The sequence below is a fragment of the Rhinatrema bivittatum genome, chromosome 3 (assembly GCF_901001135.1).
Source record: "Rhinatrema bivittatum chromosome 3, aRhiBiv1.1, whole genome shotgun sequence".
NCBI lineage: Eukaryota > Metazoa > Chordata > Amphibia > Gymnophiona > Rhinatrematidae > Rhinatrema > Rhinatrema bivittatum.
Window position 1 is genome coordinate 261,057,415 of NC_042617.1, and position 23,460 is coordinate 261,080,874.

Sequence of the window (23,460 nt, forward strand, 5' to 3'; positions counted from 1 at the left end):
TTATGCAGGCTGTTATAAAATGACCCCCCTCCTCTAAAAAAGTGAAAGTCTTGAAATACAATGCTTTTACTATTATGGTTGAATTTCCTTAAACAATCTGGGGGGAATTTTCAAAGGAATTTCTACAGGAAAAAATGCAAACCATTTTGACCATTTCCCCCCTCTCCTTGTGGACAAAAGTCACGCATGGGGGTGGGGTGGGGGTGGGAGCAGGGTCAAGGCAGGCCCTCCAAGCAAGCAGGAGAAAGGATTCCCACAGCTTTAGCCACCAGGGATTTTTCCCTACCCGTCTCAGATCCTTATAGTTCATTTAAAAATGGACTTACAGGCCTGAGAGCACAAAGGACCCCACTGCCTGCAAGTTTCCAGCAGACTGAGAAAAGCTCTCCCCATTCATTGACCAACATGCTAGATATGGCAGATGATATGGCTTGCGCCAGGTCCTGGAGAAATTTCAAGCCGACTTTACCTACATGTAGGCAACAAGCTCGGCATTCGCGATTTCCCACCCTATCCATCTCAGATCCCTATAGTTCCTTTTATTTTCTGCAGCAGTTTAACACAGAGAGCAAATGTCTGTATTGTACATACCTACTGCGATACGATTTCTTTCTAATTTCTTCCTGGTAGCTGCATAACTCCTCACTAATTTTGGCAATTTCTTCGAGAGCCTTTAGGGGGAAAAATACCCAAATGTATTAACGCTTCTATATAGAAATGCTTTCCAAATCTGAAAAACCCTGCAATATACTAGCATACAGGACTTACTTCATTAAGTGCACCAGTTTCTTTTTTAGGCGTTTTTAGATCAGGGCAAACTTCCAGTTTCTCGCAGTGGCCAGTCACCAAGTGGTCTTTTGACAATGCATTGTTTTCCTCTTCGTTATACTTTTGTGCCACTCCTGCTCCAGTTCAGCAAACAAGTCCTTTTCTGCTTCCGTCCCTCCGTTGGCTGCGCTGAGTTCAGATCTCGGAGAGTGCAGAGAAAGCTGCGATGCGTTACATGGCCAGCCTCGCATGCATTGCCCCTCCCTCCTTAGTTTGACTTCCTGATAAAGCTGAAAGTAATAACAATTCATAACAATATTAACATGAAAGGGAATATCACCAATAATGAGACTGCAGGGGAAAAAACAAATAAGCTGTGCTTGCTTAGTCAAAACACTGATACAATGCGATTTTCTGCCTGTTTTACCTACATAATCATATTCTTTCTGGGGAACACGTGGCGGTAATGATAGGAAACAGAAGTCATTTATTGCTGGTCAAATGATCTAGTATATATATACTTTATTTATAGCACTTTAAGTTAAAACAAATGAATTCTTTGAAGGTTGGAAAAGCCTTTAAAAGGACCAACAAAAAAAGATGTGGTACATGAGCTTTAGAGTACAACATGGTTTTTGTTGGTCCTTTAAAAAAGGTCACACAACCTACCAAAGACTCTTTTTTCTCCAGGATTAATATGGCTACTAGAACTCTACAGTACGCTTAAAACAAGTACAATCACAGCACAAGACTGTGCTCTAGTCTAGAGCAGTTCTTTTTAACCAGTTCACCTTAGGAAAGTCCTTCCTATGGTGTGATGGTGGCAGCCCCAGTATGATCCACCCTGCTGTGCCCATGCCCGCATGCTACTGACAGTGTCCCCAGTCTCCTGCTGCCTGCTCAGCCCACCCCCTCCTGTCCCTGCAGCAAGGTGGAAGACAGGAGGGAGGGGCTGGAGCAGTAGTGATGGGAAGAGAAAGGTCTCTTCTGCCTGCTCTAGCTTCTCCCCTCCTGCCTAACCCCATACCCACCAGGGAAAACGACTGGGGATACAAGCTGGGCTATATAGGAAGACGGGGAGGTAGCCGGAAGGCCAAATGACTGCTGGCATGGTTAAAAGGTGAGGTGAATGAGACTATTACATCTAAAAGAGTGCCTTTCAAAATGGAAAGAGAATCTACAGGAAGAAAATAGGAAAAAGCATAAGCGCTGGCAAGTGAGATGCAGAACGCTGGCAACGCAGGCGAGCTGAGAATTTAAAAAGAAGCTTGGCATAGAGGCAAAAATTCATAATAAAATCTTTTTCAAATACAGCTGAAGCAGGAAGCCTGTGAGGGAGTTGGTTGGACAATGGATGATCAAGGAATTAAAGGGGCACTTAGGAAAGACAAGGCCATAGAAGAAAGACTAAATTATTATTTGGTTTGGTGTTACTGAGGAAGTATTTCATGGTGATGATTCAAGAAGAACTGAAACAAATTATGGTGAACCTGAAAAATGTAAAAAGGCAAACTGACACCCCAGAGTTCTGAAAGAACTGAAAAATAAAATTGCAGATCTATACTAGTAATTTGTAACCTATCATTAAAATGGTCTATTGTACCTGAAGACTGGAGAGTGGACAATGTAGAGCCAATCTTTAAAAAGGGCTCCAGAAGTGATCCAGAAAACTATAGACTACTGCAGGCAAAAATTACAGAAACTATTCTAAAGAATGAAATTATAGAACATATAGATATATATATGCCATGGTTTTTTAATAGGAGGCAGCCAACATGGATTTATCCAGGGGAAGTCTTGCCTCAATCAATCTACTACATTTTTTGAAGGGTTAATAAACGTGGATAATGATGAGCCTGTGGATACAGGCTTTTGACAAAGTCCCTCATGAAAGACTCCTCAGGAAATTAAAAAGTCATGGGATAGGAGGCAACAGGATCACCAACTGGTTAAAAGATAGGAAACAGAGAATAGGAGTGAATGGTCAGTTTTCTCAGTGGAGGAAGGTAAATAGTGGAGTGCCCCAGGTTTCTGTGCTGGTACTGATGTTTTTTAAAAGGGAACAAGTGAGGTGATCAAATTTGCAAATGACTTAAAATTAATCCAAGTTAAATCGTAAGTGGATTGTGAGAAATTGCAGGAGGAACTTGTGAGACTGAGAAACTGGGTATCCAAATGGCAGATGACATTTAATGTGGAACAGTGCAAAATGATGCCTGTATGAAAAAATAATTCAAAAAGTAATTATACAATGTTAGGTTCCAAATTAGGAGTTACCACCCAGGAAAAGGATCATTTTGGTGTCTTTGTGGACAATACATGGCTGAGTATGCGACGATGGTCAAAAAAGCAAAGAGAATATTAGGAATTATTAGGAAAAGAATGGAGAATAAAACTGGAGAATATCATAATGCTCCATGATGGGCTGTACCTTGAGTATTGTGTGCAATTCTGGTCACTGCATCTCAAAAAAGATATAGTGGAACTAGAAAAGGTACAGAGAAGAGCAACCAAAATAATAAAGGGGATGGAACAATTTCCCTATGAAGAAAGGCTAAAGAGGTTAGGGCTCTTCAGCTTGGAGAAGAGAGGGCTGAGGGGGGATATGACAGAGGTCTATAAAATAATGAGTGGAATGGAACGAGTAAATGCAAATCGGTTGTTTACTCTTTCAAAAAATAAAGGGGCCAATATTCAGCAACATTTAGTCAGTTAATTCACAAGTTATTTAAATAAATGCAGACTTTTCAATATTTCCCCTAGTTATCTGGCTGAATTTTAAATGGATGAGTTATCCATCTAAAATTTAGCAGGATAATGTAGGGATGTTCCGGGAGGAGGAGTTAAGTTATCTGGTGAATTTAGCAAATTTTAACTATAACTGGATGTTTGCCAGATAACTTCAGACCTGCCTCAGAGAAGGTCACCTGGCCTATGATTAAAAACAAAACAAAACATAGGCTTCCTGGCACAATTCCCAATCCTTACCACCACAAATTATACCCCTGCTTGACAAACATAAACACAGAAATGATGGCAGAAAGGACCAAATGGTCCATCCAGTCTGCTCAGCAACCTTATGGTAGTATCTGCTGTGCCGTTTAGGTTACCCCATGCTTATCAGTTTTCCACACCATAAAAGTCAGGGCCCTCCTTGGTTGCTGTTTGAATCCAATTCCCTGTTATGCCTTGCTGTTGAAGCAGAAAGCAATGTTTGAGTTGAATCAAACTATCAATCTTATTGGTTAAGGGTAGTAACCGCTGCATCAGCAAGTTACCCTCATAATTGTTTCCCCAGACCGTAAAAGTCAGGGCCCTTGTTGGTCGCTGTACAAATCCAATTCCCCTTTTCCCCCTGCTGTTGAAGCAGAGAGCAATGATAAAGGTGCATCAACAGTATCGAGGCTTATTGGTTAAGGGTAGTAACCGCCTCACCAGCAAGTTACCCCCATGCACTCATTTCTTCATTTCCATCCAAAATCCCCCAAACTTCCTCCAAAGGGAAAGGACAGAAAATATTGCTGCTTGCCTTCCCCACCCTCTCCCTCTTCAGAAAATGGTAAAAATAATAATAAAAAAAAGGGGTTCCTCGCCCCCATACTACCCCTAACCCCTTCCTTTCCCCAAACCCTCCCACCCGCCCAGCACCCAAATCACACCCCATTTGGGATCTTAGTATGATGCAATCTCAGATGCTTCTAGGCAAGCTCTGGGCAGCCATGCTGGAAGCATAAGCTATCAGCGTAAAGCAGAGTTACTTATCTGTAGCAGGTGTTCTCTGAGGACAGCAAGATACCAGTCCTCACACATGGGTGACATCATCTGATGGAGCCCCACACAGAAGAACTATGTCAATGTTTCTACAGGTAATGGAAGTTATCTGCATACTGAGAACTGAGAATAGTTTGAGGGCCACATGCTAGTCTCTCAGTGAATTCATATTTACTGCTTTGCACTATGAAATGCTAAAGAAAACGCTTATGAAATATAAAAAAAAAGTGAGAGAAGCTAGAAGGGGAGAGATCGCTTTCCAGATGAGATAGAGCAGACTGATTCCTTGGAAAGCTTTATAATATATATCTGTATCTCTCTCTCTCTCTCTCTCTCTATATATATATATCTCTCTCTCTCTCTCTCTATATATATCTACCTTATAAATGGCCTGTGACCGACGGCCCGCAAATGCGCAGTAGAGCGCAGCTCTACTGCGCATGTGCGGGCAAGGATGTCGATCAGAAAAAAAAAATGGCGGTGGGGCCGCAGGAGCGGGAGGAGAAGCAGCGGCGCCGCGCGCCGCGCGCGGTGCCGCTGCTTCTCCTCCCCAGATCTGCCGGCAGAGTCTCGGGGGGGGGGGTGTCACTCCCGCGCCCCCCCACCGAGATCTGCCGGCAGATCTCGGGGGGGGGTGTCACTCCCGCGCCCCCCCCCCGAGATCTGCCGGCAGGAGCGGGAGGAGAAGTAGCGGCACCGCGCGCGCGGGGCGGTGCCGCTACTTCTCCTCCCCAGATCTGCCGGCAGATCTCGGGGGGGTCACTGCCGCGCGCGCGGGAGTGACCCCCCCCGAGATCTGCCGGCAGGAGCGGGAGGAGTTAATGGAGCCGGGTGAGGGTTGCGGGCAGTCGCGCTTACGGCGCCGGGAGGAAATGGAGGTGGGTGAAGGGAGGGAGAGGGGGACTGAGTGAGTGGGAGGGAGGGAGGGAGAGGGGGACTGAGTGAGTGGGAGGGAGGGAGAGGGGGGACTGAGTGGGAGGGAGTGAGGGAGAGGGAGGGTGGAGAGGAGTGGGGAGGGGGGTGGTGAAGAGTGAGGGGAGAGAGAATGAGGGGGAGGTGAGAGACAGAGGGATGTAGCCCGTTTTAACGGGCTTTACGGCTTGTATATATATATTTAGTACATATATGTTCACATTTAGGCATTCTCTTTAGTAGTTATTATTATTTACAATTAACTCTTCTGTATTATCTGGTTTCATTTATTCTATGTTTAATCATTTTATTGCTCAAATAAACCTATCATAAAATACTCTGAACTGGAATGTATTGAATCAGAGTGTGCATGTATATGTGTTTATATTGGATAAGCTCCCAAAGTATAGTCCTGTTGGCAGGCAGTCAGAAGTCCCTTGGGTAAAATCCTAGTGTGTGCGGTCTGAACCCAGAACTCCACAGGATGCTACTATACCATGCAACCTTGCAAAGTCCCTTCAGTCTTGTATTTAGCAGAAATGAAATGAAAAACTAGAGAAACTAACTCCATTGGGAGGTGGGCGGGTTTTGTGAGGACTGACATACTGCTGTCCTCGGAGAACACTAGGAACATAAGAACATGCCATACTGAGTCAGACCAAGGGTCCATCAAGCCCAGCATCCTGTTTCCAACAGAGGTCAATCCAGCTTACAACTGTTTGGCAAGTACCCAAAAATTAAATAGATCCCATACAACTAATGCCAGTAATAACAGTGGCTATTCCCTAAGTCAGCTTGATTAATAGCAGTTTATGGACTTCTCTAGGAACTCATCCAAACCTTTTTTAAACCCAGCTACACTAACAGCACTAACCACATCCACTGGTTACATGTAAGCAACTCTGCTTTCTCTGAGGACAAGCAGAATGGCAGTCCTCACACATGGATAATCCCTAGCTAGAGGATGCCCCAAACGAAAAAAAGGAACAAACAATGCCAATGGGCCCCAGAAAAATGTTTTTGTTGGCGACCAGCCTTTTTACATTTTATTTTTAAACTATGGAAGGCTGCCTGGGAAAGAAAGAGTTGGGTTCTGCACCTCTAAGCAAATTCCTTAGGACAGATTGGCCAAATCTGTCAAGTTGGTCATCCCTATCTAGACAGCAATGTGATGTGAATGAGTGGAGGTCGCAGCCTTGCAGATCTCCTCCATGGGGACTGATCGCAGGTGAGCCATCAACACTACCATGGCTCAGACAGAATGCGCCTTGACATGGCCCACCAGGTTCAAACCCACCTGAGCATAACAGGAGATGCAATCTTCTAGCCAATTAGAAAGAGTCTGACAACAGAGATCTCCAGCTTGTTTACACCAAAAGAAACAAAATGTTGAAGGGAATTTCTATGGGCTTCAATCTGCTTCAGGTAGAAGCAGTCCAAACTGTGCAGTGCTTGTTCACCTTTTTGAGCATGTGTCCTGGGAAAAAATGTTGGAAGAACAATTGACTGGTTAAGATGGAATTCCAACATGACCTTAGGTATGAACTTAAGATGGGTATGCAAGATCTTCTTATCATGGAAAATCTTGGCATAAGTTGGATAAGTTATTAGTGCTTGAAGCTCACGGATCCTCTGTGCTGATGTGACCACCACCGAAAATACGACCTTCCAGGTCAGGTACTTCAGGTCACAAGAGTGCAGTGGCTCAAAAGGAGCTTTTATCAGCTGGGACAAAACCATGTTGAGGTCCCATGACACAGCAGGAGGTCTGAGAGGCTTTATATCTAGCAGAACCTGCATGAATCAATCAACCAAAGGCTGTAGAGAGATGGGCTTACCTTTTACATGGTGATGGTATGTGCCAATCACACTAAGATGGATCCTCACTGAGTTGGTCTTGAGACCAGCATCAGATAAATAGATAAGTAATCAAGCAGTTTTTGTGTGGAGCAGGAGAAAAGATATAGGGCCTGTTGCTCACACCACATGGCAAACCTCCTGCACTTTAGTCCATAGGACTTCCTAGTAGAAGTATTTTTGAAGCTAAAATAACATGAGACACGTCCTCCAAGAGCTCAAGGGCCCATACCTCCCTGCTTGTTGATATAACACATTGCCACTTGGTTGACTGTCTGGACAGGAATAACCTTGTTGGCCATCCAATCTCTGAAAGCCCTTAGAGCATACCAAATTATCCAGAACTCCAGGAAGCCACCTGCTGGCTGCTGTCTCTGGGTTGAAGCATTTCCTACCTATACTCAACCTTGAGGCCCGCCTAAGTCCTGCCGGCCCCGGCACCCAAAGGCTCAACCCAAGGGGATAGTGGGCTGGTATAGGTGAAGCTCCAGTGGCCTCTAGCTTCAGCCCACTCCACCTGCTGACGGTGGGGACCCGTAGGCCCTTGCCTACAGGTTGCATCAACCCCACCTCAGCACAAGGATCCACCTCCTACACAACAGTTCTGTTACTCGAATACTGTCCCAGAGATCATATGTTGCCTTATACCCAGTGAACCTCAAGGTCCACTGGGTGCTTCTCATGTTCTCATGCGCCATTGATGCCATAAGGCTTAAAAGCCTCAATTGGATCTCCTCTACTACAGCCATCAAAGTGGTAGCCCTTTACTGCAAAAGGAAGGCTTTTTCCTGATCCACATCTAGCAGTGCTCCAAAAAACTCCAATTTAGGTGATGTGTTGAGATGAGACTTGGGGTAGTTGATAACAAACCCTAGTAATTCCAAAAGCTGGATAGTCATGAGCATCAATTCTTCGGCTCTGACCCAAGATGAGCTGTTGATCAGTCAATAGTCTGGATAAGAAAACATGTGCACCCTAAATTTGAGTAAGTGTGTCACCACCACAGCCAGGCATTTGTGAAGACATGGAGCAGTTGCTAGCCCAAATGGCAGAATGCAATAGTGGAGATGGGGTTTTCCTACCATGAATCGAAGATATTTCTTGTGATCTGGAAATATCTCTATGTGAGTATAAACATCCTTCAAATTGAAAGAGCAGAGCCAGAAATCTTTATTAAAGTGGTCAGCGAAACCATCTTGAAGTTTTCTTTTTTGATGAATTTTTCAAAGCAATTAGGTCTAGGATGGGATGGAGTCCTCCTGTTTTCTTTGGAATCAGGAAATACTTGGAGCAAATTCCCAACCCTCAGTGCCTTGGTGGAATGGGCTTGACTGCTTTGGCCATCAATAGGGAGGCGATCTCCACCTATTTATTTTATTTTATTTTATTTTATATACCGGCAACCGTTTGCACATCGTGCCGGTTTACAGATAACTTACAACCAAGGATATATAGGCAAAGCCTTTACAAAGAACAGTTTGTAACAATAACTCAGTAAACATAGCAATAACCAAGATAAAAAGGTGGGGAGGAGAGGTATATAGGTAGACAAGACAAAGGGAGGGGGAGGGGGGAGGGAGAAAAGGATACATAAGGAAAAGATATGTACAGGGGTTTGGGAAAATGTGATAAACACATAGATTATTTACAGGTTAGTATAAGCGCAGAGGAACAGTGATTGGAGGGGAGAGGCGGGTACTAAGTAATATTTTAGGTTTGAAGTTCATTGGGGGGGTGGGTGCAGGGAGTATGTCCTGAAGAAGGGGTGTTGGTAGGGGTAGGCGGTTGGGTAAGGATGTTTGTAAGGGATGATAGTTTTGCTTATGTATGTACCCTTTTGTAAACCGCCTAGACGGATAGTTCCCTACCCTTTGTGCGGTATATAAGCATTGTAAATAAATAAAATAAATAAAAAATGATGAAGATTGTGACTGGGGGTATGCTTGGAGGAAGAGCCAGGTTTTGAGTTTCTTTTTGAAAGGTGGGTGTGGAGGTCAAGGGGCATGGAGTTCCAGAGGGAAGGGCCTGCTAGGGAGAGGGCCCGTTTGGTGGTGGACATGAGTCTTGTGGATTTTATAGAGGGGTGAATAAGGGTTCCACGGAGCGAAGATCGGGTGGGTCTGGTAGAAGTACGTGGGAGGAAGGGGGGGTTTAGCCAGTTGTAATGTTCATTGGTAATACTTTTGTGGATGAGGGTAAGGGTCTTGTAGGTAATGCGTGAATGAATGGGTAGCCAATGGAGATTAATGAGGGTGGGAGTAATGTGGTCTTTCTTTTTGGCATTAGTGAGGATGCGTGCAGTGGCATTTTGGAGGAGTTGGAGAGGTTTGATATGGGAAGCAGGGAGACCAAGTAGGAGTCCGTTACAGTAATCAATCTTTGAGAAAATTATAGATTGAAGTACTGTGCGGAAATCAGAGAAGTAGAGGAGGGGTTTAAGTTTTTTTAGGGTTTGAAGTTTGAAGTAGCAGCTGCTAAGGATAGATTTGATGTATGGTTTGAAGGTAAGTTGGTTATCAATTATGACCCCCAGGTTTCTTGTGTCAGAGAGAAAGTTAGGGAGGTGGAAGGTGGAGGGGAAGGGTATGGGTATGGATGCATGTTTGGGGGAGATGAGGAGGAGTTCAGTTTTTTGTGGATTAAGGGCAAGGTGCATGTCAGATAGGAGTTGGTTTATAGAAGCGAGGATGGTGTTCCATTTTTGGATAGCAGTGAGTGCAGAATTTGTGAAAGGTATAAGGATTTGCACATCATCGGCGTAGATGAAGTGTGTGATACCAAGGTTGGAGAGGAAGTTTGTGAGGGGGATCATATAGATGTTAAATAGGGTGGAGGAGAGGGAGGAACCTTGGGGGACGCCACAATCAAGATTAACAGGAGGGGATGTAAAATTGTCAGTGAGTACTGTGTAGGTACGGTTGTGGAGGAAGGATTTAATCCAAGACAGAGCAGTACCTGTGATTCCTATGTTGACGAGGGTGTTGATAAGGATGTTATGATTTACAGTATCAAAAGTGGCGGAGATGTCGAGCATGGCGATGAGATAGGAGTTACCTGCATCCATGCCTTTGATGATTGTGTCAGTGAGTGAGAGGAGGAGGGATTCCGTACTGAGGTGTTTTCGGAAGCCATGTTGTGTTGGTGGGAGTAAGTTGGATTGTTCTAGGTGGTCAGAGAGACGGGAGTTAACTAGTTTCTCAATAATTTTGGAGAGGAAGGGGAGATTGGAAATGGGACGGAGGTTGGATAGGTTGGAGGGATCAAGGAAGGTTTTTTAGGATGGGTTTGACCACGGCTTGTTTCAGGGAGCTAGGGACCAGGCCGTGTTCTAGGGAACAGTTCACGATTTTGGAGAGTGAGGAGGCTATTGTTTTGGGAATAGCGAGAAGTAATTTGGTAGGGATTGTTTCTGAGGGGTGGGAGGAGGGTCTCATCTTTTTTAAAATGTTTTCTATTTCTAGAGTGGAGGAAGGTTCGAAGGATGAGAGAGGGGTGGGAGAGTGGGGGGTGGGAGGGTTTATGATGTTAGTAGTAGGGGAGTTTTTTGGTGTTAGGGTTAAATTTGGCGGTGATGTTGGAAATTTTGTTCTTAAAGAAGAGGGCAATTTCATTACATTGTGTCTGAGAGGAGGGGACTTGGGGGGTAGACACATTGGGTTTGGTGAGATTAGAAACTAGTGTAAATAGTGCCTTTGGGTTGAATTGGAGGGGGTGAATTTTTTCACCTGAAGCACTTCCTGATGTGGTGACTGACCCAAGATGAGTTCAAGAGGGAGGCGATCTCCACCTGAAGCACTTCCTGATGTGGTGACTTCCTGATGTGGTGACTGACCCAAGATGAGTTCAAGGGCCGATCTGGCAAGACACTGAATAGGTTCAGTTTGCACCCTCTTTTGATGATGTTGAGGACCCACACCTCAGAGGTTTTATTGGGCCACTAGTTTATATAAAACCGCAGCTTTCCTTCAACCAGGAGGTCCTCTGGCATGGATACTAGGATTCTGGCTATGCTCTCTACGTTCCAGTCAAAACCTCATCCCAGGTGTTGATTGGGATGCAGTATAGTGTTTAGGTGCCCTCTGCTGCCTCGGACTGGTGAGAGGGGCCTTCTGAGATTGGGACAGAGGAGGCAGAGGGTAATGCCTCCTCAGGTGAAAGAAGCATCTCCTCTGCACTAACTTCGGGTACCTCCTGGAAGTGGATGTCACATCTGGAGTAGCTACAGAGAGTTGTTGGAGCATTGCACAATGATCACAGATCTGATCCACCGCATCATTGACTACCTCCAGAGAATTTTTCTCTAGTGCATAGCATGTCAGCAAGCCTTTCCTGCATTTTCCGAGGCCCACATCCAGTTGAGTCTGCACGTCCCGTTCCCTATGGCAGAGACTCGCAATGCCACTTCAAAAACAAATGAAAACTTAGAAAAACTCTGAAAAATCTTACCTAGGGAACTATGAGGGATAAGATCATAGGACCCCAGGCTGGACATCTAAAGCTAAAGAAAAGTGCAAATAAAGTCGTACAACTTCAGAGAAAAAAAAGAGAGAGAGGCTTGAACTGCAACCTATGGGATCTGTGAAAAAGAGATTGAAGGTACCCCGTATAGACGCATGTACATAGCATTTCGTGCATATGCCCATTAAGGCTCAGTCAAAGTTCTAGAGATTTACATGTGCTGAGCTCCATTGTACCATGTCACCCCTGTGTGAGGACTGCCATCCTGCTTGTCCTTGGAGAACAGGATAATGAAAATAAATACATTTTAAATAATCATATGAACTTCTAATAACTGTCCCTTGAAAGAGGGATATCAAAATTAATGACTTGAGGTACACTGAACCTCTAACCTATTGCTTTTCTGATTAGTGAGATCCTCACTTACAGGACTAGCAAACTGTTTACAATCGCATACGGTACTGGACTATGTTGGTGATGAATTACCATATCGTGTATATATTAGTTGTGATAGAGATTTTGGCACTTGTACTTGCACATTTCACAGTTCAGTACCATGGGTGATTGTAAACATTCACTAGTCCTATAATGGGGATCTCACAAATCAGAAAAGCAATAGTTTAGAAAGAAGTTCAGTCAGGTTTTCAAGATATCTACAATGAATCTGCATGGGATAGATTTGCATACAATGGAGGCAAGTGCCTGCAAATTTATTCATGCATATTCACTGTGAATATCTGGGAAACCTAACTGGGCCTTATGTGTCTTGGGACTAGTCTGAACCACTTGCTATGGGTGCATTCATTTTAAAATCATACAGGTCACGTCTTCAAATGTGTATTGTATGCATTATAATTATATAATGCACTTGGAGCCTGACATAAAGTTTTAAAAGAAACTGTCAGGTCATTAGACTGTCCGGAGGACAATGCAGATTGCTGGGTTTTTTTTTTTTAACTAAACAATATTTCTATAAGGTATTCTCAAATTTTGCCTTCAAAAACATCTGCGTCTTGGTTTCTGGTGCATACAAGGTACCATCCTTAGGCCATTTCATTGTTTCTACTGATTAATTCATGAACAATGACAATGCCTTCAGCTGGCCTTTTGACTGGACAGGTGTTACAATACTGACATCTCACAGTCAAAGTTAGTGGAGGAGACAATTCAAGATGGGGAAGCAACTGTTACGGTGGAAATAAGCTTATGCTCAGCACGGCAAAATTCCACTGGCCAGTGGGCAGATGGTGTTCATAAAACTGATTTGGGCAGGTATTTTCTGTAGGCAATCAACTGACTGCCAGGCTTGCAAAGACCATCTACCCCTGTGTCTCCAGTGCAGTACCAGGGGGCTTCTTGTAACGGAAATAGATTTTCAACAAAAATATGATGAAATCATGTACCTCTTCAATCTTTTTCTGCATAACCTTCCACTGATATTCCCATTCCTTTCTTTCACTATCAAATTTGCTCCAGCAATTCCATCTTTTCCAAATTCCAGTTCCGCTCCGGACTCTCCAGCTGCCCGCATATGTCCATTGCTGCAGTACGAGCGTCTGCCAGTAGCTGCGTTGGCTCCTCTCTGTTCTTCACTGGTGCTTGGTGGAAGCTAGGAGGTTACCTGACAGCAACAAGACTAAATAGCTTTTGATTCCAGCTTTTAAACTAAACAAAACAGATATAAGAACAGAAGAAATCCAACCACAGTTGCAATATGAGTGGATTAGTAGCTAGACAGTGATGGCGAACTCCAGTCCTCGAGGGCCGCAAACAGCCCAGGTTTTTCAGGATATCCACAATGAATGTGCATGAGAAAGATATGCATACACTGCCTCCACTGGATGCAAATCTTTCTCATGCCTGCTCATTGTGGATATCCTGAAACCTGGCCTGTTTGCGGCACTCGAGGGCTGGAGTTCGCCATCCCTGAGCTAGATGAAAAAAAAAAAAGGTTAACAGGCACTTGAACGACTTGGAACAATGGAAAACTTTGGCTACAACATATTTTTCTTTACACATTTACTGAGATATGCGCTGCCATACATTATGGAGGTAATTTTCAAAAGGCTTTAAGTGCCTATATGGGCTTTTGAAAATTGCTATGAAATATGCTACTTTTACACGTGCACTCCTATGCCCCAGCTCACAGTTAAATAAAGACTGCAGTATGAAACTGCTTTAAACCACCTAGCTAGTTTGTGCCACTTTTGAATGATGGCTGGGGTTTCCTACATGTCAGGGATCTGCTGCCTCTGCTGCATCCCCTCCTCCAGATTGATCCAAAGCCTGGGAATGAAACCCGGCCTCCACTAGACTATCGTTAAGCAAGCCAGTTAGCCAGAAGGGCCTGTGTTTGGGAATGATCTGATTGCAATACTTTTCCACTTTATGAGAGATAGCTGTCTGTGTCACTGTGCATGCATAAGCCGAGCAAGATAGATTCTGATTGTCCCACCTATCGGGGGCGATATTCCGGTATAGATGCTGCACTGAAGCATGGAAGGAATCTTATTAAACATCAGATTGCAAATGAAGTCAAGATGCTGGGTTCAGGACCAACCTGCTAATCTGAGCTCCTTACAAAACCCGACTCCCTTTTTGGATAGGGCCAATCAGGTTAGGAGGGTCATGTTAAATGAAACCAACCGATGGACAAGAGGAGGAGAAGGGAAGATCGCCTCTCCTGGATTAAAGGGCACTCCTGTCTCTCTTCACCCTGACCTGCACACAAACAGACATTTACTGACTTCGGTAAGGTCTTAATCTCTTGTATAACCGTGGGAGCCCGGGGTACAATTTAAACACACATTGCAAACTCAGCTTGTTGGTCGGATAATTTCACAGGACATTCAAAATTTTCAGAGGTGGTTGTGGCTGCTGTCAACATTAATAGTTCATGTCTAGCTACTGTACAATGTTTCTCTGTATCAGTTTCCATTCTTGCCTCATGTAGCAGAAAACCCTCCACTCTGGGCAAGAGACACTGAGGCAGCTGCAGCAGCTCTTTGACTGCTGCCAGCACGGTGGGATCAGTCTGTGCCAAGCTGGAAGCAGTCACCTGCACTCTGAGAGGCGGGGCGTGGGGGCGCAGCTGAGACCTAGCCTGGACTCAGCCATTCCTCTGTTGTGGTGTCATCACTCAGCATGAGTGAGAGGACACAAAAGGTGGTATAACAGGGTTACTGAGGAGCTAAGGCCTGTACATACTGTGCACAGACCAGAGTACAGACCAGAGAGCTGCTGTAGCACATGCAAAGACAGATTCAATATACACTCAGCTAGAGTACAATTTGCTGCCATCTTGCCACTAGAGGTGACATTTACACTTTAGGTTGAATACATGATACCCCTCCTTTCTTAGTGACATAATTGTTCAGACATCAAGGGTAAAACTCAGACAAGCTGCAGTCTTCTGCTTATGGTCTGGTGGGAGCACAATCACAAATTTCAGCCCAGACGACATTGCAGTTTTGGACAGATGCAACTCAATATGTATACTGAATGGCATGCCATCCAAAGATGGTTCCGCAGTTTCAGAAGGTTCTGAGCACATGGCAGTACAACTACAGGACTTGATAAAGGAATCTGTGCACAGACAAAAACCGCAGGTTGCTCCAATGGTGCCTCTGGCTTACGGTCATGGAGCTGATCGATGTGATGGTTCCAGGTCAATTCATCAGGCATTCTTATGGTGTATGAAATAGTCTTGTCACCTCAGTTATGGCAGCTGCTTCCCATTTTGATCCAGAGTTGCAGTTACATACACAGACTGGACCATCTTTTCAAACTTTCATGGTGCATTGGATGACTTCACCTCAGCCAAAGGATCTTGCTTTTCTTTAACATGTGTGGCCCTGTCTGCATGTAAGTGATCTAAGCAAGTGTTCAGTTTCATCAACATTTCTCCCACGACAGTACTCATTATAATTTGTTATACAATTGGGAGTAATATTCAGCCCGGTGGCCAGTGGACAAGTTATCCAGCTAAAGTGGGATAGAAGTCCTGCTGAATATCCCCATTTAAAGTTATCTGGTTAAAGGTAGCATTGCTGGGCTGGACAGCAATGCTGAGAGCTTATGCCTCCAGTGCTGCTGCCGGGGCAATGCTACTGTAGAAGTGCCTGGTATCAGAGTGTACTGCGATCCCAGTGCTTGAAATGGGGGCCCTGGGGTTCTTGCAGGTACTGGGTGGGTAGGTGGGAGGGGAGTGAGGGAGAGGAGTGGTGCCCTATTTTTAGTTGTATTTAACAGGGAGGGAGTGGGGGGACAGCTGCCACCAATAGCTTGTTTCATTTTGAAATATCTTACAGAAGGGTGGGGGGGGGGGGGGGAGTGGGCTCAGCCAGCCGGGATCTTTGGAGGGGAAATCAGGCTGAGAGGCCTGTGCTCAAGATTTCTTTTAAAGAATAACATATCCACTTTTGAAGATATCTGGTTAAGCAGCAGGGTATCCAGCCACAAGAGGACAGATGTCTTTAGACCTGTTCTGAGGCAGGTCTAACGTTATCCGGCTAACTTAGCCACTTATAGCTGAAAATAAGCTAAGCATAGCCGGGTACTTAACCCCGCCATAGAACACCCATTTTTTTATCTGGCTCAATATTAAAAATAATTGCCATTTAGCAATTAGCTTATGACCCCTTAGGAAGCAAGCACGTCAAGTTGGTCAGTTTCTACTGATAATAGCTTCCAGCAACTCTTTGGTCATCTGTACAATTTGCTTGCCTTGATTATTTGACTCAGGATGAAATGATGCATCACATGCAAGACACGTCCAATTTTATTTCACTCCTGCCTTGAATTCTGTAGACATGAACTTGATTCTATTATCTCACACAATGATGTGCAGAATTCCATGTGGTACAAACAGCAGTGCTGATTACAACTGTAGCAGTTGTCTTGACGAGGTCAACTTCCAACCAGTGGAAGAAGTCTATGGTGAAGAGCACAGTTCTTGGAGCACTGCTGCAAAGTCGATGCGTAGTCTTGAGCACAGGTTGTCATGATATTCCATTGGTGTAACACTGCTTTTGATGAGGCATAACGAAAAGATTGACACGTTGTATTTCTTCACAGCATGTTACATTTCAGCATCTATTCCTAGCCTCACGACATGACTTCTAGCTATAGCTTTCATATATATGATGCCTGAGTAGAGAGTGAAAGAGTTTCCATGAGGTTTGACCTTCATCCTTTCAGGCATTTGTCATGAAAACCATAGAATGCATCCTGCAGACTAACGTTTAAATGCTTGCCAGAACTGCAGAGTTCATTCAACTTGCAAAGTTTAGCAATGTAAGCTGTAGCATCTCTGGTGAGGGTATTGATTCCTGTTGTACAGTCCTCTCTAGGCATTTTAGCACCTGGAGCAGGCAAGCATATTTGCACCCTTTCCAATCTCCCATCCTGATCTCTGATCCTCTATTCTTCCCACCTCAGTATAATATCTGGTTTATTTTATTTATTTATTTCTAAAAGCTTATATTCCGCTGATCCATCGGTATTCAGAGGATTACAATGCAACATACATATTCAACAATAACAGTGTCTAATAGCAAACAACCATACAATTACATTACATGCTACACTGTATACCTATCACCCCCACCCCAATGATAAAAGTCCCATAGGAAAAATCCCAGGCCAAAGCTAAAATACCCTCTCAGCATAAGCCAATGAAAAAAAATAAGATTAAGAAGCTTTCTAAAATGAAACAGATCTGTTTCAGTATGCAACTCATCAGGAAGGCTATTCCATAAAGAAGGAACCGCTACGTGAAAAATAAGTTCGTAGGCGCTGACAATCATTCTTGATTGAGGGGTGTGCAATCTCAAGCAAATGTTGCAAAGAGGAATGAAGACTCTGAACTGGTGCTTTCTCCCTTTCACCCACAAAACGTCCAGCAATAATGCATATGAGATAATATGCAATAATGCAATATGCAATAATGCATATGCAACAATAGTAAATTGGTGAAATTGGTCAGGGGCACCCCTAATGCCCCTGACCAATTCACCATCAGTTTGTAGACACACCCTGGGGTCTCCACTAGATGGCTCTAGCTCCCAGCCGTTAGTCACCTAGAGCAGCAGTTTTCAACCGGTATGTTGTTACCCACCAGTGTGTCCCCACACTTCCTAGTCCCCTGCTGGCCCAGCTGCTCCCCCTTCCCCAGCGAAATGGGAACTCTTCCTCTGCCTGCGCTTAAAATTCTGATAGTCCGGGTGGAACGCAGTAGGAGAGCTGGAGTCAGCAACACCAGCATGGTCTCTTCTTCCTTCCCCCCCCCGCCCCCGCAGGAAGAAGAGACCATGCTAGGTAAAGTGCGTGTAGCATCGGCCTGAAGAAGAGCAGGGCAGCCCAGCGCAAAAAGAAGAGAATCATCAGCCCCGCAGCTAATGGGACTTCTTTCTCGAGGCCATGAGGGCTAGAAGAGGAAGAGGCTGTGGGTGCCGCTAGTTGGTGGGGAGAGAGAGTGAGTGAGCAAGCATATGTGTTTGAGATCGTGTGTATGTGTGTGTGTGTGTGTGTGTGATACAGCATGTATGTAAGTGAGTGACTGAGAGTCTGTACAGCATGTATGTAAGTGAGTGATTGAGAGTCTGTATGATTAAGAGCCTGTTTGTGTGACTGAGATCCTTTGTGTGTGAGAGACAGTATGTATGTGTGATTGAGAACCTGTATGTATAAATGAGAGAGAGCATGTGTGAATGAGAGCCTATGTAAGTGAGAGACAGAGAATGCATGTAATTGTGTGATTGGGAGCCTAAGTAAGTGAGAGAGAGCGCCTATGTATATGTGTGTGATTGAAAGCATATGTATAAGTAAGAGCAAGAACATTGTGTGATTGAGAGAGACTGGTCAGAGAGGTGATGTGTGTATGTGTAAAAAAGACAGATCAGGGAGGTGACTAATGTGTGTGTGTGTGAGAGAGAGACTGGTTGTGGTTCCTAAGGAAGAGGACCATGACAGCTTCAGCAGCTACTGCTGCTTCTGGTATGGCCTGCAAGGGAAAGGAGTAGGAGAACTGCTGGAGAGGGTAAGTAAAGGTGGCTTTTAAGTTCATTTTTCTTTATTGACTGCCATTTTAATTATTGGGTATTATTTGATTTGTCTGCTGTTTTGAAATATTTTATTGGTCTTTGGAGAATTTTTAATAATTTTAAAGGTTTTTAATTCTTATATATTATTCTGTTCATCATCTGTTTTGAAACATTTATTCATATATTTTTACAATTATTTCTGTGTGGGGATGTATAGTAGGGATGTGCATTTGTTTGCGACGAAATAGGAAACAGAGACGATATTTCCTATTTCGTCGCATTTCGGGGGGGGGGGGGGGGGGGTGGCGATGAAACGATAAGAAAACCACACAAAATTTTGTGTGGTTTTCTTATCGTTTTTTGGGAGAGAGAAAGTGTACATTAAAAAAAACAAAAACCCCAAACCCACCCCAACCCTTCAAATTTAAATACTTGCAACCCCCCACCCTCCTGACCCCCCCAAAACTTGCCAAAATTCCCTGGTGGTCCAGCGGGGGTCCCAGGAGCGATCTCCTGCTCTCAGGCCGTCAGGTGACACTAATCAAAATGGCGCCGATGGCCCATTGCCCTTACCGTGTGACAGGGGCTATCGGTGCCATTGGCAGTCCTCTGTCATATGGTAAGAGAAATGGATGGCCTGTGCTATTTTTGAAGATGGCGCCGGCTGTCCATTGCTCCTACCATGTGATTACTGGCAGCCGATGGCCCAAGAACAGGAGATCGCTCTTGGGACTCCTGCTGGACCACCAGGGAATTTTGGCAAGTTTTTGGGGGGGGGGGGGGGGGGGTCGGGAGGGTGGGGGGTTTGCAATTGATAAAATTGAAGGGTTGGGGTGGGTTTGGGGTTTTTTTTTGGTTTTTTTTACAACCCCACCAATGTAAGTCATTAAATTTGAAGGGTTGGAGTGGGTTTCGGGTTTCATTTCAGGGAGGGCAGCCAAAATAAAATCGTCCTGAACTGCGGGAAAATGAAATTTCCCGCGGTGGGCTGATAACGAAGGCCGAATCAAATCTCTAATCTATAGTAGCTTGACGTTTTCTGTTTTCCTAATTGGAGGTGTATTGGTGTTTAGGGCCTGGTTTAATATTTGTAGCGTTGGCTTTCATAGGTTAGGTTGTTACTGTTTGAGTGCATTCCATTATACAGGTGTAACTTTGTGCGGATTAGTTTGTGTGCATTATTGCAGATCTTGGGTCTATGTTAGGTGCTATATTTCTCTTTCCATTTCTCCAGTTTTGTACTGCATGCAGAGTGGCTTTTTTGGGTTTCCATTCCAGTTTCTGTCTCCATATTTGTAAATTGTTGTCTTTCTGTATTTGGTGAAGGTTGATTTTGTATGTATGACCAAGGTGAAATATTTAACTAACATGTAGGCACATAAAATACCTCACCTGATTTATTGTGTTTTCTCAATAGGACATGCATTGGTGGTGAACTGCTGGTCTTTTATAAGTAGGGCTATTGCACCTGGTAGTAGAGGGAGTTTGTGTTGCTGTTATTGAGATAACATCAGAAAAATATTTTTGTATGGTGAGTTGTATGGGGAATGTTCTAGTTCTGCATTTATACCCATTGCTGAAGGTAGGGGTGGGGTTCCTGTGGATGGAACGTGTACATTTACATTTAGCCTTGTGACTGTCATGTGTTCAATGTGTCACGCATGTGAGAACCATCTTTCAGGGGTCCCCGACAGAAAAAAAGGTTGAGAACCACTGCCCTAGAGGGCCATACCATTCCAAAAAGCACCTCCCCCAGAGGCTTGCTAGAATGTGTAACCCTAAGTTCATGGGGCGGGGGGGGGGGGGGTAGGAGGTGAGGAATGTGAGGGCTGTGTACTTTTGATTTCATGAAGGACAGATGTGTGTTTAGTGTGCTTTCCAGTTAGGCCCCCAGTCAAGCACAGAGAGGTAGAGAGACTGCCCTGCTAGTCTTGGTGTTAGGCTAGAGGGAGGAGAGGATTAGAGAGAGTTGTTTTTTACATGTTTCTCAAATTAATATGCACTTTGCTGTTTTAAACCTATGTCTTCTGGGAGGTTGAAATCCTCTCTCCAGAGGTGCAGGAGGGATCTGTACACCCCTTCGCCACATCAAGAGATGGTTGTAGAGACCTGTAGATAAGACCCAGTGTTTTTGGAAAGATTGAGTTTCTTCATATGATTTGGGAAGGAAGCATTTTGTTACCCCCTTGCTTACCCAGAGTAATAAGAACTGTTCCAGTAGAGGCCTTTCTTCCAGATGGGTCCCAAGTTCTATCTTTTGAATAGAGAGAAGAGAAGGAAGAAGGGAGAAGAACATCTGGAGACCCTCCATCGGAGTTTCCACCCTGAGACGCAGGGCCACAGGCAGGTTTGAATTTGGGGGAGCCCTTCCTAACATCAGGTATAGTGGGGAAGGGGACATCCGCACTGGATAAGACACCTTCCCCCAGCCCCTTGGGACACAAATTTATTCCATACCATGCATGAAATACAATTCCAAGCTTCCGTAAAAAGGACACTTCCTCAGAGGGAGATATAACTTAAAACCTATGCTCCCATAAGGATAAGATTCTGGATGTACTTGGACACTTGAAGATTTGCTCATACTGATTTTTCAAATTAAGCACAGTAAACTTTAATTTGAACACCCATTCAGCGAGTCCTGTCTGTTTTGTCAAGATACCTGTCCCATAGAGCTATGGTAACATACACACACAGACAGAATGTTTCCAGGGCTTGGGCCCAGAAGGTTAGCCTTAGCCCCACAGAAAAGAATCTACTCCTTGGAGACAGAAGAGTTGGGGGAAAAGGCAGAGGAGTTAGCCCAGTCTGAGAAATTCTTTTATGGCCATTTGGGATCGGGCTTATCCCCAGAAAAAGGGTTACAAGTTTAACCCTCATTCATTTTATTACCTTACTTCTACCCAATGCTACCTTCTCATAGAGACTTTGCTTATCTATACTTACCTTTGACCTCCTCCATTTGGAAAAGCATGACATTCCCTAAATCCCTGTCAATCAGGTAGGAGCATATAACTTTTTTCGATATTTTCTAAATAATATTATTCTGCCTTGATTTCCTTTATCAACTTGTTCCATAGCATAGGCACTACCACAATGAAGGCCCTTTTCCAAAAGCCTACCCACCACACTGTTTTTAGTGTTGGAAGTTCCACAAGGAAATCCTGTGATGACCAGAGGTCCCACTGGGGAATGTACCATCTCAAGGCCTCCTTCAGATATGAAGGGCCATTTCCTCTCAGTGTACAAAAAGTCAATAGGAAGATCTTAAATCTTACTCTTGCCTTCACTGGCAGCCAGTGCAATTTTTGCAATAGCAGTGATGCTCTTACTCTTCATGATTTCCCTAATACGATCCTAGCTAATGTATTCTGCATTAGTTGTAACCTAAACATGTTTCATTAGTAGCCCTACTTAAAGAGCATTACAATAATATAAGATTTATAATATTAAGGAGACTATTTCTTAAATGCCTCCCAGTTCAAAAATGGATGTAATTAGCAAAACAGCTGATGCTTGGCACAAGGCTCACCTTTAACGTTTTGAATATGTGCCCCAAGTGAACTAGAGAAATCTAATCTAACTCCCAAATCTCTATCATCTTTGGATGAAAAACAGGGAGCACCCATAACCAATGCTGGAAAAAATGTATCAATTGGGTTGGCTTAAACGATCTTAATTTTCTAAGCACTTTTGAGCTTCAATCTGTTATCAGACAGTCAATCTAACACTTTCTTCAGATAAAAGTCAGCTTCTCCTTTTCTTTGGTAACCTGATTCTTTACGGAACTAACAGTTGTATATTGTTTGTGTATAAATACACTGTGATTCCATACTTTCTAATGATTGATTCTAACAGTGTCAAAAACACATTGAAAAATAAAGGGTGACAAGGCCAATCCTTGCAGAATCCCACAAAGGAGTTGTCTATCGGATGACAACTTTCCATTTTCTATCACCAACTCAACCCTCTCCTCCAAAAACGACTGAATCCAAGTCCATTCTTTGCCTCCAGCTCCCAATTCTGTACTTAATAAGATCTTATAGTCTACCAAGTCCAAGCCACAAGTTAAGCCCAATAGGACTATTACCACTGTCTCTACCTTTTCCCAATAATGCAATGTCACATTTATGGCAAACCCCAGCATGGAATCCAGACTGGAATGTATCAAAGGCCTTTGAATCCTCCAGGAAAGACCTCAACTGTGTTTGAAAGGCCTTTTCCAAAATCTTTGTCAAAAATGGTAAATTTGCCTCTGGTCTATAACTGGTACATACTTTGGGCTCCAACAAAGGTTATTTTTTTAAGATTGATTAAAATATGAGGTAATAACACCAATCTGATACCCTCCCAATCTGCAGGAACATATTAGTTACGTAGAGATGTGAATCGGAACCGGAATCGGTTCGGTTCCGGTTCTGATTCAAATCTTATAATTTTATCGTCCGGCCCAATTGGTTTTTGTTATCGGCTGCGCCCGATCTGATAAACAAAAAACCCACCCTGACCCTTTAAAACTGACCCTTTAGCCTCCCCCACCCTCCCGACCCCCACAAAACATTTTAAAATTAGCTGGTGGTCCAGTGGGGGCGCGGGGAGCGATCTCCCGCTCTCGGGCTGTCGGCTGCGCTAATAAAAATGGCGCCGATGG

At 44.1% G+C, this 23,460-nt stretch overlaps 1 protein-coding gene across 1 annotated transcript in view; it reads right to left on the reverse strand.

Moving 5' to 3' along the window:
- KIAA0408 (KIAA0408 ortholog) overlaps positions 1–23,460 on the reverse strand; it is a 67,935-nt gene that overhangs the window by 36,788 nt on the left and 7,687 nt on the right. Inside the window, 4 exon segments of the mRNA XM_029596809.1 lie at positions 592–671; positions 769–911; positions 13,112–13,232; positions 13,234–13,387. Coding sequence (XP_029452669.1) covers positions 592–671; positions 769–911; positions 13,112–13,232; positions 13,234–13,305 — 416 coding nt within the window. The 5' untranslated portion in view covers positions 13,306–13,387.